Here is a 15,664-nt window from a genome sequence, read left to right as displayed (position 1 = left end):
GGTTACCTCTTGCATGCTCTGGGAACTTTTGCTCCAATCATTGTGTGAGACGCTGATAGGTTGAACAGTTGAACCTGCGTTTGATTTTGATAAATGGGCAGTGTGTAACAGCACGGGGTGGCAGAGACTGTGACCAGGTTTAAAGGGACTATGAAATAAATTTATTGAGATTACGTAAAGATAGGCAATCCGTCACTCGTCACCCCAGCGCAAGAATTTCTGAGCTAGCATCAATAACAACGAAGTTATGGACAATTCAAAATCACGCTCCTCCTCTCCCCCCTCAACTCGTATGTGCGGGGCACCATAAAAAATAAAGAAAACAGCTCCGGGACTGGGCTCCGCCCATGAATACGTCATTCGCTGACGTTCGGTTTACGACTTCCGGTTGTCCCACTCCCGAGGAGCAGCGTGCGTCGGCAGCGTCTCTCCGGTCTCTGCGCTTTCTTGGCTCCCAAACTCGCGACAGAAAGAGGCGGCAGAGGTAAATTGAAACCATACGCGCGAAGGCAATGCCTAACTGGCTCGCGCTTGCCCGAGGGGTTCGCGCGGCGGCTCGAGCAGACGATTTTCACCACTACCGGAAGTGTGCCCGTGACGTCGTAGCTGCCGCGGCTCGAGCGAATGACAGCGTGTGGTGGCCTGCCGACGTCATGGGACTAGTGACGTCTGTTTTCCCGATTTTGGTTCCAAAATGGCTCCCTACGAAGACACCAAACGGCCCGCGAATTTTAAAAAACACGATTTTTAAAAATTCATAATAAATTGCCGGCTCAGTTCCGAAGACTCATACTTGGTGTCAATGCTTCTGAGCATCACTTCTAACATTTACAAGCGGCTTTTAATTCTTTGCATGGTTCCTTTAATGTGCGCACATGTTCAAACACTTCAGCTGCCGCCAGGCTGTGTGGCTAGCTTTCTAATGACAGTTGGCCGTCGCTTTTGGCAGCTTCGGTTGTAAACGAATGCACGCGGGAGTGCACCTTTCTCTGGTGGACGTTGACGTGATGCCATCAGAGGTTCCGTTCTCGAGAAAAGCCGGCATCCGTCTGTGTTAGAAAAAAGCGGGTGGCCCCCCTGCCCACTGGGTTGTGGTCAGCATGCCCATCATGCCAGGTGGCAGTGAAATTACCGTATTTTCTGGTGTATAGGACGCGGCTTTTTGTCAAAAATCTTGCTGGTGCTTCTTATGCACGAGTTTCTCGATTTTTTTTTTTTTTTTGTTGAGAGTTCAGAAATTATCGTTTTTACTCGCGTAATAGGCGCACTTGCATAATAGGCGCACCCCTAGTTAGGGCGCGAAAAATCAGATTTTTTTATTTCCACGCATAATAGGCGCACCCCGAACTCTGCACTGTGATCAATACTGTATTTACACGATTGCAAGCCGACGCCTCGCCACCCCCCGCTTCCCAATCTTTACTTTAACAAAGTTTTTGCTGAACTGACTACCAGTCCCTACTAGTGCTGCTGCCGTCGCAGCTGCTGCGGACCCACAGCACGTACAACGACATCGCGTAGAACAGCCGCACGCAGTTTTCAGGGATGCTCACTTTAAACGTCTGTTTGGAAAGCTTCATCTCCAGCCGGAAACGTTCCAGACTTAGGCCCACGAAAACCTCGGCGCTTGGAGTCGCGTACGAAAATTTAGGGACGCCGCAGTCGCAACTGCCGCACTTCTCGGCCACGTCGTATTTTCCGACCTGCCGCATGCTTGCCGTGTTCGAGAGCAAACTCCCAGCCGTGTAGCTGTTAAGGTGCTTGCCCGTCGAGCTAAAACAGCTACGCTCCGCGGCAAAGCCATAAACCACGATAACTATCGCACTACCGCAAATCCCGGCACTTGACAGCAACAACAGCAAAAAAAAACGAGCTGGAGATGCTGATGGCGATATAGATAGCGAAAGCTCGCGGCGGAGGAAAACGATGATGATGATGATGAGCTTGGCCTTGGGCGCCCTCCGTGGGCGGGGTCTGAAAGCTCCTGTGCACGTGTGTGGCCTCCGCGATCAAGCGCCCGTTGCGCGCAGCCGGAGCCGATCGCGGAAGCCTCGGCGCGTGCATTCCGAAGGCTATTCCCGCGTGTGTCGCGGAAAGTTTCGGTGCGTCCCTTACACGGATCTTTTTTTTTTTTTAACATTTTCTTCGCAAAAACGGGGTGCGGCCCGTACACGAGTGCGTTTACACGGTGTGTTCAATTTTGCGAGTCGAAAAATTTCCGGAAATTTTACCCCGCGTAATAGGCGCACCCCGAACTTTGAGCCGGATTTTCTGGCAAAAAAGTGCGCCTATTATGCGAGTAAATACGGTACTCAGGTTGATGTTCAAGCTTTTTTCACCGAAAAAATATCACTACCAATGACGCAGTTGTAACACGGTTAATACTTCAATACGGGGACCGCCATGCGTAACTTTTTTTAGGTGAACTTTATCATGAAATGGTGGGGAGGACGACTTCTGTTATCACAAACACCCGACCGTTTCGGAGGCCCCAAGCAAAAGTGATGTGAAATGCCAAAAGATGGCGACAATTGGGCTTTTTGCCATTGTCAAGACAAGCCAAGACAAGCTGGCGCTCTTTTTTAGCCACCCTTTGCAACTTTGCTCCGTGTACGTAGTGCGCAGAGAATGTTTCAGCCGCGTTGCCTCCAGAAATGGGCAAACTTTTTGATAGCGCATCCGAAGATGAGGACTTTGAAGGTTTTAAGTAGAAATTAAATGTTGGTACGGACATATGGGAGAGTTCTTTCGTTTTTTCGCTAAAACGTGGGCGGGTATGGCGTGAGTGTTGCCTTTTTCGATCACTTAGGGTTGCTTAAGGATTTCTCACAGGTACAGTGAATTTCGCGATGTCACGCAAGCACGTTTAATAAAGCCTCACTAGCCTAACTGGGTAAATTGGGGTGCATCTTATACACGGATGCGTCTTATTTACCAACTTTTTCAATGACAGCCTGCATATTATGGCGGATGCGTCTTATACAAGGGTGCGTCTATACGCCGGAAAATAGGGTAATGAAAGTAAATTCAGTGCAGATTCCACCTGCTCACTGTGGCACAGCGCATCAGCTCATTGGTCAAACGGTAGACAGCCTGAAAGAACTGTCTGCTGAAAATGAGCCTTACGGGGGAGCTCGGCAAACGCAAACTGCATCTCACAAGCTCCACCAGTGGCTGTGATTGGAACCGTCACCTGCCGGAGCAGTGGCGCATCGCTTAACCGTTTCACCACTGATTAACCCCTTAACCATTGCACCCTGGAGGGAAACGAGAACTCGCGCAATCTGTGGATCTGTTAACGAGAAGGAGTGCTAGTGAGGGAGGGATTATGGCATTGTAGTCTTAGGGGGGACACTGATCTTAGAAATCTTTTATTAATAGAGCCACAATTGTGAAACCTTCAGGAAACATGTACTTTTATGAGCTGACTCAAAATATGTAGTTTAATTTCATGTAAACCAATTCTTTGAGGACTTTTGTTGTATAGTTTTTTTTGCGATGAGCTTTCAAGAAATTTTGCTGCTCGGAACTTGCCAGAATGCATGCCATTGGTTCCTCTTGACATCAAGGAATGCAATAAAGGTAAAATTATCATCTTTGTTTATCATAGAAACTTAGTTAAAGGATTTCAAAGTTGCCACTTCAGAAACGGGAAGAAATGTTAGTGTTCCTGTTTCTGAAGTGTCAGCTTCTAAGCTCCCTAACTCAACATCCGTAAGAGGCAGAATGTAAACTGTACCCTTAGTGCAATCCTTGATATCGAGAGAAAGCAACAGCATGCATTTTAGCAAGTTTCGTGCAGAGTGATTTCTTAAAAGCTATCACAGAAACTTGGGTAACGGACTACTTAAGCACTCAGGGAATTGGTTTACATGAAATTAACTGGCATATTTCAAATCAGCTCACAAAGGTGCATCTTCCCTGAGGATGTCATAATTGTGACTTCATTGGTAGAAAATGTTTCCGAAGACGAGCGTCCCCCCTTAAGGGTAGTCATCAACGTTTTTCTTTTCTTCTTTCTCTCTCTGCCCACAGAGAAGGACTGGGAGGACATCAAGAAGATGCCCGAGCACCACACGCTCATGAAGGACTTCAAGCGCTCAAGGTGGGGCAGGGCAGCTTTCCTGCCGCGTCGTTATTCTCATTTGCTGAGACGAGGGTTGGTTGCTCACTCTAGCTCGTTTCTTGTAGAAAGACAAAGACTGGAAGTATTGGTGCTAGAATGAAGAACAGAGCTTTATTTGTTTCGTCTTATTCTCGTGAAAACAAGAAATGACGAGTGTGCATAGATTCTTTATTTCTCCTATGAGTGTAACTTCACAATGTTTTTCGGTCTTTAGGAGTGCCTGCTTTTTGTAAGCGGTCTTCTAATGCAATGGTGACTTTGTTTCTTGATTTTTTTGTAAATGTAATGATGTAACTTCTCTGCATGCGTGCTGTGTTTCATTGCATGCAGGCGGTAGTGATGCTGTGGGCACGGCATCAAAACATTTTTAACCCTAAAAACTTGTTCATGCTAGATTGGTTAGTACTGTACTAACTGGAACTTAGCAGCAGTGAAAAAGATCAGGTGCAAAATGTTTAGGCTGGATGAGAGGCTTTTATAGGAAAACAATCGTTAAAATTTCCTAAATCTCTTTAATTTGAAATTTTCGAATACTATAGCGTTCATATAGTTTCTTCATTATGCAAAAAATATGCTTGAACTGCAGTTTTTCTTTATCATTTACACAAATGAGCTGTGTGACATCAAAGGCTGTGCAGTCAATTTTCGACTTTCCTCTCTTATACAGCCCCAGACCGTAAGTAGAATACATTTTGCATGCATAGACTTTTCCGTAAGGCCTTTTGCGGCACTTTTCATGTAAAGGAAGTGGAACTTAATCGTAGCGCTGAGAAGCTTGGCACAGAATCCGTGTCTTTTTCAAATTGCTACTACGGCAGCCGACCGATGTCTCAGGGTCCAATAATTCGGGCTTGCGCGATATTTCAGACTTCGCTTAGGAATCGTCAGTACCTCATAGGAATGTGTGCATTTTCATGACCAACGAAAGTTGAATTCCTCATAGGAATGTGTGCATTTTCATGACCAACGAAAGTTGAATTTTTCGAACTAAAATAGATGCCAGCAATACTGTGGAGGTCGTTTTTCAACTGAAAGTTTGTTATTTTGTCTTAATATAGGGAGATGAGGGTCTTAAAATTCTTTTTTTTTATTTGTTTACATATCTTGCTGAAACTTAGCTTGCGGGTATATTATAGAATGCTGATTTTGAATATGCATTAAGATGTCAAATATCTCTCCTGGAAGAAAATATATGGAATATATGGCAAAATGACATATCCTAATCATGTATCAAGCATATCCGAGGCTCTCGTTTCCACTCTTGTCTTCCTGCAGGTTGGTTACCTCCGTCTTCGTTAGTGTTGTTGCCCGTGCAAACTGATTGTTTTTGCTTTGCGCGGTGTGAGCATTTGTTCATGGCATGACTTGTGGCTGCATTGTACCATTTGGTATCATGACATGAGGTGGTGGGGACATGATGAAAGCATGACTATGGTTCAGATACATTCTAATACTATTGCTTGCAAGCGGAACATGGGGAGTGGCGAATTTTTAGATTTTGAGCGCTGTTTTTTGTTTTTTTTTTGCAGAAGGTTTCTTTTTTATTTTGAAGTTCACAGATTTTTCGAACTATCGATAATTCCGACCATTTTCCAGGTCCCACCGGGTCAAAAAAATCATTAGGCGATTATATAGGACACTTGCATGGGAAGTGATGGGGGCCATAATAGTGCACAGAATGCAGCCTCAATGGGACGATAGCCGCCGCGGTGGCTCAGTGGTTAAGGTGCTCGGCTGCTGACCCAAAAGACGCGGGTTCGATCCCGGCCGTGGCGGCTGGAATTTCTTCGGAGGAGAAATTCTAGAGGCCCGTGTACTGTGCGATGTCAGTGCACGTTAAAGAACCCCAGGTGGTCGAAATTTCCGGAGCCCTTCACTACGGCGTCTCTCATAGCCTTAGTCGCTTTAGGACGTTAAACCCCATAAACCAACCAAACCAACCATCAATGGGACGATAAGCTGAGTAGATGTGGCGTGGCTTTTTGCCATGCTCCATGTGCACAAAATCTGGCTTGAGTGATGCTTATGGCAGTGGCCGAGTTTATGTTTAGGTCTATTTTTTGGGGGGGGGGCATGATGTAACATGTGCTTGAGTGAATGTTTCCTCTATGATAGCCTTCTTATGCCTCTGTGATAAGTTCACTCCTGTATTGTTGGCTGTATTGTTGGCAGACAGTGTCTGCAGAGTTGTTCCTCTCTTTATCAGTTAGAGCAGTCCAGCTCACCAATCTGTTTTATTGTGTGTGTTAAACTTTGTGATGCTGCCGTTCCGAGTGACGGTGCCGCTGCGATTAGAACAGCGGCCCTTCCAGCAACTATTGACACTCCCTTCAGCGCCGAGCGGTCAGTAAAAAAAAAAAAGAGAGCTTGGAGGATGCTTAAGCTTCCCCTTTAAGAGCAGAATGTGAAAGCCTTATCGAACGAGGAGGTCATGGCGTATGAAACAAGGACAATCCTGTGGGCACGCATGAATCGGGTGTCCAGTGAATCATCACATAGTCATCATCATCATCATCATCATTTATTATCCCTTAAGGGCCCTGGTTTGGGCATTACATAAGGGGGGGGGGGACAAGAAAGTACGGCCATGGTCATATTTATACAGACAAGAAAAACACAACGAGGCATCGTGGTATTTGAAATATAGGGAAAACAAACGGACAAAAATTACACAGGCAGTTATGGTCCGCATACTTTTAACAAACAACAAAACAGTATATTCACACACAAAAAGGAAAGGCAATCGGGTACTGAACAAAAAATGCAGAGTATTAGAGAAAAGTAAAGCAAAAGAAAAATGAAATCCTATTGCTGCTCATCCACGAGGATTTCACTGCACCACAAAGGATCGTTCCCTGAAAATAGCGAGCTTTGTTGTGCTCCAGCATCTGCCCTGCCCTCTCTCGCACATGCAGCTGAGGTGGAGTGTCTCAGGTTAATAAGGATTGTTGTGGCACCTGTTTGCTGCCGTGCTACTGCTGCTTCGGAGCACCTCCTCCACTCATTCCTCATCGCTGGTCACGTGTTGCAGTTATGCCAGCTGCTCCCTCGTGAAGTACATGGAGAAGCACAAGGTCAAGCCAGACAGCAAGGCCTTCCTTTTGGTGAGCGAGTGTTCGGGGGGGGGGGGGGGGGGGGGGGGGGGACAGCGTAGGGTGCCGACGCTCGTGACTACTTGGCCTGAAGCAGTTGCATGCATTTTACATGTCTCATCTCTGGGTGGTTTTGTAGCAGGTTTTCAGGAATGGAAAGACACTAATGAAGTGTCCAGCGGATGTGACGACAGTGCGCCAAACCACAGGTGGTCAGGAGTGTGGCAGGTAGTGACAGCTGATCCGGATCACGAGAGAGAAATAACTAGAAGGATAAGAATGGGGTGGAGCGCATACGGCAGGTTCTCTCAGATCATGGAGTTGTATCTTACCGGTACTCACCTATGGGGCAGAAACGTGGAGGCTAACAAAGAGGGTTCAACTTAAGTTAAGGACAACGCATCGAGCTATGGAAAGAAAAATGATAGGTGTAACGTTAAGAGGCAGGAAGCGGGCAGAATAGGTGAGAAAACAAACGCGGGTTAATGACATCCTAGAGGAAGAAGTTTTTCAGGTTTTGCAGTTTTTCCTGCAGTTTGCAGGTTTTTCAGGAGCAAACTGCAAACCACATGTGAAACAATAGAGGCGTATTATATCAAGAAAGCTGGTTCAAAATGTGTTCGTGACACTTCAATTGTATTGTGTCACGCAGAAAAGATGTTTCTTTCAAGGTTTCTGAGATAAATGTGTAATGGTTTTTTTCTTTTTCCTTGCTCCCCCTGTACGGCGTGCGTCTGCATTGGTCTGAGGGTACTTAAGCTGTGTGTGTGTCTAGGAATAAACAGCTGTCAGTCAGCACTGTGTTCGTCTTCCTTCCCGTCCTTCTTCTCCCTTTCTTTCTTTGGCCTTGTGCCTTCGTGCTGTTTACAATGAACTTAATTCGAGATTACCAACTAGCCCAGCAACTAACTTTACTGAAAAAAGGGAACACCACCACGGTGGCAGCAGTACAGTGGGGTGTGTGGAAGGCAGCAGGAGTGGCCAGAGTGCCTTCTGCATGCAACCATCCAGGAGGCATGCACATAATTGTTGTGTTATGGTTAGACATTCTTAACAAAAACGGCGTTATGGTTATGCAGAGTAAACACTGTAAATGATTGTAAGTTCCCCGCAGTTCTTATCCATGCAGCGCCGGCTCACTTCTCTTTTCTGGCTCTTGCCTCTTTTTTAGTGGGCATTTAGTGCCAGAATAACACTTGTTGCCGGGCTAGTTGGTGCATAGTTCTACGTGCAAACGTTGGCGCAAAAAATGAGACATTCACAAGGTAGGTGGACAAGACACGCTACTGACGACTGTTGTCAGTACAATGCAGGACAATGCACTGTTGTCAGCCAGTGCACCTACAAATTGGTGCACTGGCTGGGTCTTATCTGTGCTGCTATGGGTGTTGTGGTCCCTCCCCGTCTTGTGATGAGTGATGTGTTAGCCCTCCCTTCCTTTGGGGACGGACAGCTTCAGAAGCTGCTGCTGATGGATCCAACCAAGCGGATCACCTCGGAGCAGGCCATGCAGGACCCCTACTTCCTCGAGGACCCCGTGCCCACTCAGGAGTGAGTGCTCTTATTTATTTATTTATTTATATATTTATTTGTTTATTGTACCTCCAAGGCCCAAAGGCATTACAGAGGGGAGTGGGAATACATAAAAAATTCAGCCTAAATAGTAACAACAAGAATGAGAGAAAACAAAAATAAACCAGGAATACATAAAGTGAAAACACGGGAAGGCAATGAGATCAGAAATGCAGTGGGGATACATTAAAACAGTGTGTAGACAGTGAAAGGCAATTTTTATACAGTAATAAACAAACACATACTCGGAAAGAAACATTAAGGACTTTACGAAATGCAGTATTATCAGAAATACCTGCGATGTCGTGGGGAAGGTGATTCCAGCTGACGCAAGTTCGGAGTATGAATGAGTCATGAAAACATTTGGTGTGACAAGATGGGATTCCAAATTTATGACGGTGATCAACGCGTGCTGATATGTAACAGGGTCTTGACAGTAACTTATGTTTGAGAAAGCTGTTTTGGTAAATTTTATGAAGAAGACACAATGAAGCTATTGATCTGCGGTGGGTAAGAAGTGGTAGGGACAAACTTGATTTCGTGGCAGTTCCACTGCTTGTTCGGTGATAATTAGAAAGAATGAAACGTCATGCGCGGTTCTGCACAGCTTCCAAATATAAAATCTGAATCTGACCTTGGGTTGTCATCATCTCAGACCTTCCCCTACCAGATGGGAAAGTCTTGATTGGTGAAGCGAAGGCGTAGACGTAACTTATCTCCATGTAGATATAACTTCACAAGCTGGCAGGTGAAATCAAAAGCTGCGCATTTGAAATCAGGGTATAACATGGTCCTGAGGAAAAAAAAATTGAATGCTTTTTCAGGGGTGTGCACATACTCAAAATTTTTTCGTAGTAGATTGAATGTCCTATTCAGTCCGCTGAATGAATCAAATAGTGCACACTCAAAAATTGTTTGAAACGAATTGATTTCATATATTTTTCGAATAATTGGTGAGAAGTTCGAATAAAGTTCATTGTTGCAATCGTTGTTGCAGAAGTTCATTGTTGCAATCGTTGCAGGATGGAGGGAAGAGCTTCCTTGGTTGCCTCAGTACAACGCTTTCTCACACAAATGTAGTTTCTGCCGTTTCCGCCCGCTTGCGCATTCGTGAAGTGGGTAAAAATGGCGGTGAATAACCACAAGGCGATAGTGGCGCTAGCTCTGGCCCCCCCCCCCCCCCCCCCCCCACACACAAACACACACACACGCACGCACGCACGCACGCGCACACACGCACACACACACACACACACACACACACTTTTGCCGTTGAAATTTTATTTTTTTAGCGTTAGCTGTTCTTAGCACGTTCCTCCATTTTGTGCCAAAATTCTGTGGACTGATAGCATCGCAGCGTGATTATGTTTTGGTGGGAGCTCAGGCGGGGGTGGCTGGGGGTGGTGGCTCAGTCGGCGAAATTGGCAGAGCGCCAGAACGCTGTGGGACCTCTACAGGAGTGCCGATGTTGGTGGCTGCATGCATGGGGCAATACCTGTATGCGTGGGGGAATATGTGAGTGCATTCTTTTTGCCCTTTTTTTGCCAGTCTAGAGATATAATGATCATATGTTCCGGTTTTCACAGTATCGCTATAACTGGATCGCACTGTATTCACGCACCCTTACAGTTTTTGCAGCTGTTGGGGCACAGAAAAGGAATCGAAGGAAAACTTATGTATACTACATGTTTTGTTTGTTCCTTCATCACCTTTGTGTGTGGTTGCAGTGAAGTGACCGTTGCTGCTGTAGTTATGCGCTTGTTTTTGTTCTATTCATTGCATTTTGTTCACACCAGCTGCGTGCCCTGAAGTTAGGTGAGAACTTGGCATAAATTGCCACCACAGCTAGGAGCTCATTCTGTCGCTTCATGACAAAAAATCTTCATAGTCCGGTGTGTTGCTCCCATTGGGCGTCTTTTACTGCCTCTCCCGTGAGTGAGGGAGTGCAAGCATGTGCCTGTCGTTGCCTCCGCAGTGTGTTTGCCGGTGTGCCCATACCATATCCGAAGCGGGACTTCCTCACGGACGAGGAGCAAGAGGACAAGTCGGACGCCAGCAAGGTATGTCCCCGCAGAGGGACCAGACCAGCAGAGCCGGTTTACATCGTCCCGAACAATGACTTTCGTTCTGCTTTCTTGGAGAACTCAGTAAAAGAGCACAAGGTGCACAAGATGGACACAGGACAAAGAAAGAAATGTACAAAGCGCAAAACGCTTGTCTAGAACACGTTCTGGCAGTGTTTCGGGTTGAACACGCGATGTCTGTAGATAGCATTTGGTTAAAAAAAATTGCCAGTGGTTTAGCTCTGGTTAAACTGGGTAAATTGCGTTAGCAATGGCTGCATGGCTACGCTTGTGTGTTCGCTTGTGGAGTAGCTTGTGTAGTATAGCTTGTGGTGTAGCTCACACACCATAGTATGTTGGTCCAGTGTTAAAGCCACTCCTTCCACCATGGGATTCGTCAAGTCGTCCAATTGGTAGCATTGCGGCGTTTCGGAGCAGTCAGGTGTTGAGATTCATCGGTAACCGACGACGTGGAACCACTCTGCGATGTAGAATGTTGTCGCCGAGCTGCATCCTTAGCACGACGCTTTGCAAGACGTTCTTTACGCTGTTCTGGTGTCTGTTGTGCACGTTGTCGCTTTCTCGCTTCTTCCTGTCGCTGCCACTTCTCCTTAGAGGACTGCATAGCAAAGCATTCACGCCAAGGCAAGCGTGCATTTATACGCGCGGCGTGCCGATGGCGCTGCCATCTGGCGGAGTGCGGCTGAAGCAACGGCGCGCCACCTGTTCGGCGCAGTGGCTGTTCAAGGTCATCCGTCCCTACCGAACGGGTCTACGCGATGAGGTGAAACCTGGAGTAGTATTCCTAACGCAATAAAATGGTTTGGATGTAAGCATGTGCAGTTGAAACTTATAGGATTTCGTTGTCATTTTTTGACTTCCTGGTCGCAGTGGCTTTGGGAGGTGCGGAACAGACAGTTCGCTCGTTCTAGACATGCGTTCTGCCTTCTTCTGTACATGGACATGGTGCTTCTGCTCCTGCTCAGGTTCTTTTCCTGTGTCCATTGTCGTGTGCTTTGTTTTCACCTAATCATGAGCCAACTCGCCCACAGTCGATTCTTCAGTAGAGGGGAAGAGATTGTACTGGTCAGAAGTGCAAATGTGAACTGGATTGCCTCTGCACCAGTGATTTGTATTTTAACATTAAGGGCCCCGTTCACCGGAGAACCCGGCGTCATAAATGACGCATCAAGAACATCTTCATTGGTTGAGAGGGTTATATTGTCGCAAATCAAGCTGCGAAAATAGCAATGGAAGGAAAAGATGTTGCTAGCCACCAAAATCTGGCACCAAGACCTGAAGCACCTGAGCTGTGACTATAGCATGAGGACAGCTAGGAGAGGGAAATTAAAGAAAAGAATTCGCGATGGAAGCTGGGCATGAGGGGAAGAATGCATCCACTCAGGGTGTGGACACCAGGACTGCTCCTTGAGGGGAGGAATGAAAGTCGGTGTGAAATGAGGTTGAAAGAGTGGAGGAGCCGCATCTCCTCATATTCATGAGCCGCCGCGGTGGCTGAGTGGTTATGGTGCTCGGCTGCTGACCCGAAAGACGCGGGTTCGATCCCGGCCGCGGCGGTTGAATTTCTTTGGAGGAGAAATTCTAGAGACCCGTGTGCTGTGCGATGTCAGTGTACGTTAAAGAACCCCAGGTGGTCGAAATTTCCGGAGCCCTCCACTACGGCGTCCCTCATAGCCTGAGTCGCTTTGGGACGTTAAACCCCATAAACCAAGCCAATCATATTCATGAACTTACCTCCTTCACCCCTCCACACCTCTAGCCTGAACAACCATCAACCTGGCCACTTACTACACAGTGTCAAAAACCCTGCCTAACCTCCACTGCATTCGCAAAAATGTTGTCAAAGGTATCTCAATGAATTCCAGGAGTCAATACTATAGGAAAATGAGAAAGGTGTCCCCTCCCCACCTCCCCGGAGGAGAAGGCGGCCATGGACGTCCACCCCTACCTCTTGTGCAGTGTACTCGTGCCGTGTCCGCAATTAATTGTACACCTCGACAGCTTTCTGTGGCTCTGCAGCCAAGGCTAAGCAGGAAAAGGAAGAAGACGGGGCCATATTTCTGCTCACAAGACTGGTCACGCCACAACGAAGCACTTTTCACTGTATCTGTGCACATTTTCCCGAGAAAACACATTTGGAACAGCAGTTATTAGCGACGCCAAAAATTTCCCACATTTTCAATGGGTTAAAAATAAATTTCCCTTTTTCCCTTTGTAGCTTGCTTTTCCCACGATTTGGCAACAGTGCTGGAGAGTCGACAAAATGCGGTAGAAGACTGATTCAACATTCACTGAGTTTCTGAATGCATGCTGCTTGGGACGACAGTCGTAGATTTTGTTTTTTTCTGTGCCTGCTTGTTCTACTACCCTTGGAGGTACTAGCTCTGGTGGTGGTGCCTACTAGAGCACTGCACGGGCCTCAATCTGAGGCCCGAGCCCGGCCCGGGCCCGAGACCTGAAGCCCGGGCCCGGCCCAGGCCCGCTAAATTATCGCTCTAGCGAGCCCGGCCCGGCCCGTGAATCCCGGAGTGAAGCCCAGCCCGGGCCCGGCCCGGCCTGTTTCACAGTAACGCTTGAAGTATACTGCTCACTATGAGGAAGTGGACTGCTACTAGACCGATAAGGAACTGGCCGACAAAAGTTCTGAAACCACGGTTTGGCTTGCAGAAAGTTGGTTCTTTTTAACCCAGAAGGAAGTGATTAAGAGTAGTACTCGCCAGGCCCGCCTTTTGGACAGTTATCTCGTGTAGGTGCGCAAAGATAAACTCGGAAGTTCCGAGAGCCAAATAAAAAGGCCTGCATACAAGCGTAATAGACTACTTTGCATTTCCCTTTGATTTAAATCAGTTATATTTTCCCGCCCGCGAAGTATAAACATTAAAGCTGCCTAGCAAGCAGTGGGATGACATTTTTTTTTAGTGAACGCGAGCTCTCAGGTTGAGCTCACAGCCGAAATGGTCTCCTTTCAGCTGAAACGAGGAGCTAAAAGGCTTTAGTATTTCACGGTGTGTGTTTGAGGGCTATAAGCGTCCTAAACTATTACGTTCTCCCCGAATGCATTTCTAATAGTGTATAGGTATGTTTTGGGATGACGAACAATCAATCGCCTATTAAGGCCGGTTGTATTTTACTCTTACTGGTGGAGCAGAAGATAACGCGCGAGCTATATGATAACTTACAGGGTAAAACACTTGTCATGACAACCAGGCTGAAGAAGCGAGGAGGGATAGATGTGGTTATGAGATGAGATTTACAAACTCTCGCGAGATTTTGTGGCTACTTCATTTACAAGATGTTCCGGTGAGCTGATCAAAAAGAAAACAAACGCGCTTTAGTTAGTGAATTTTCTCTCGTGAGATAAATGTAGCTACAAAATAAAAGCTATGTTTTGGGGTTAAAGGGCCCAAGGGGAGTCAGGTTATGAGAGACACCGAAGCAAAGGATTCCGGATCATTTTGACCGCCTGGGTTTCTTCAATGAGCAATGATACTATAAAGTACATGGCTGTCCTGGTTGCCGCCTAAACAGAAATGCGGCCGCCGAGGCTATGAGCAAACCCTGGTTCCCCGGCTCAGTAGTCAAGAAACTTTACCGTTAAGCCACCGCGGCGTGGAAATAGGGAAATAAATAAGTCAATGAATGAAGCTTAGTTTTTTTCTCAGTGCGTACTATAACCCGTAGCTCATCCGTGTCGCTGCTCCAATGCCGCAGCTGTGTGCTTCACTCTGCAATAGGGAATGAATAGTCGGACACCAGCAGTTTCTCTACGGACCCAAGGTCGGCTCGGGTCCGCAGCTTTAAGCCCGAGCCCGGCCCGGGCCCGCAACTTCAGGCCCGGGCCCGGCCCAGGCCCGGCAAAAAAATCATGCCCCGGCCCGGCCCGGCCCGCGGGCCGGGCCCGGGCGTTTGGGCCGGCCCGAGCCCGTGCAGTGCACTAGTGCCTACCTCTTCCCCACTTTGATATGTGGTGGATAGGCCGAAGCTCCACTTGGTACTCTTAGCAGGGGGAATCCTGAGCACGATGGTGGAGGGCGTTGGTGGCAGCCATTGCTCTCGGCCATGTAGTATGTTGCAGATGGAAACCTGCATACTCTACTGCTGGTCGCTGTCCATGCTTGGGGTCCAGGAAGAGCGCTTGGGTTGGGGAGCAGAGCTCTTGTCATCACTTGCTGAGCTCATGGGGAAAAGTTTTACTCAGTATTTTTTTAATCCCTCCACTTTTACCCATTGCATTTTCTTGTAGAGCACGTGTGTTTGTATACTAACCGTTTCAGGCGCCATTTTTTGGTTTGGCTGAAAAACAATTATTTTTTCACCTAAGTAGTATATTCAGGCCTCAAGAAAGGGAATTCGTTAGTTTTCGAATGTGAAAGACCAGCAGGTCAGTTCTTACTACGATGTGGGGAATTCTGTACCAAGTGTCAGATTTGTTAGAAATAATAACATCAAAATGCTCTCGTGTGTCAGGTAAATGCCCTAGGGATCGTGGAATCGCTTTGTGTTTCGAAGGTTCACATTACCCTCGAAACTGAGCAAAAACAATCTGTGTTTTCACTCACGGCAAAATCTGTCTGCATAAAAACGGCGGACAAACTGCTACCTAGCTCACTCTTATGTGAAATATTATTTACTGCATTCGCTACATGGTACAAAAAAGCAACTTATTTGCGACAAGAAGGGTGCTCAATTTTACTGAAATAATGAGATCACTGTTAAGTGCTTCAGGTTCTCAGAAAAAGCTGCAAGTTTGCCGCTTACACAATTGTGTACAAAGCGCCTGAAAAGGCTAA

At 46.9% G+C, this 15,664-nt stretch overlaps 1 protein-coding gene across 3 annotated transcripts in view; it reads left to right on the top strand.

The window, feature by feature from the left end:
• Positions 1 to 15,664, top strand: part of LOC149325216 (cyclin-dependent kinase 8-like) — a 73,315-nt gene that overhangs the window by 37,867 nt on the left and 19,784 nt on the right. For all 3 annotated transcript variants that reach the window (XM_089562766.1, XM_089562765.1, XM_089562764.1), the window contains 4 exons: positions 4,036 to 4,105; positions 7,158 to 7,230; positions 8,672 to 8,769; positions 10,766 to 10,850. In XM_089562766.1, the coding sequence (XP_089418892.1) occupies positions 4,036 to 4,105; positions 7,158 to 7,230; positions 8,672 to 8,769; positions 10,766 to 10,850 (326 nt within the window). The remainder of the gene's footprint in view (positions 1 to 4,035; positions 4,106 to 7,157; positions 7,231 to 8,671; positions 8,770 to 10,765; positions 10,851 to 15,664) is intronic.

Source organism: Amblyomma mixtum, chromosome 10 (genome assembly GCF_055824585.1).
Source record: "Amblyomma mixtum isolate Tamu chromosome 10, ASM5582458v1, whole genome shotgun sequence".
Lineage (NCBI taxonomy): Eukaryota > Metazoa > Arthropoda > Arachnida > Ixodida > Ixodidae > Amblyomma > Amblyomma mixtum.
The sequence above is the reverse complement of the archived record's forward strand: the minus strand, read 5'-3'. Positions and strand labels throughout refer to the sequence as shown.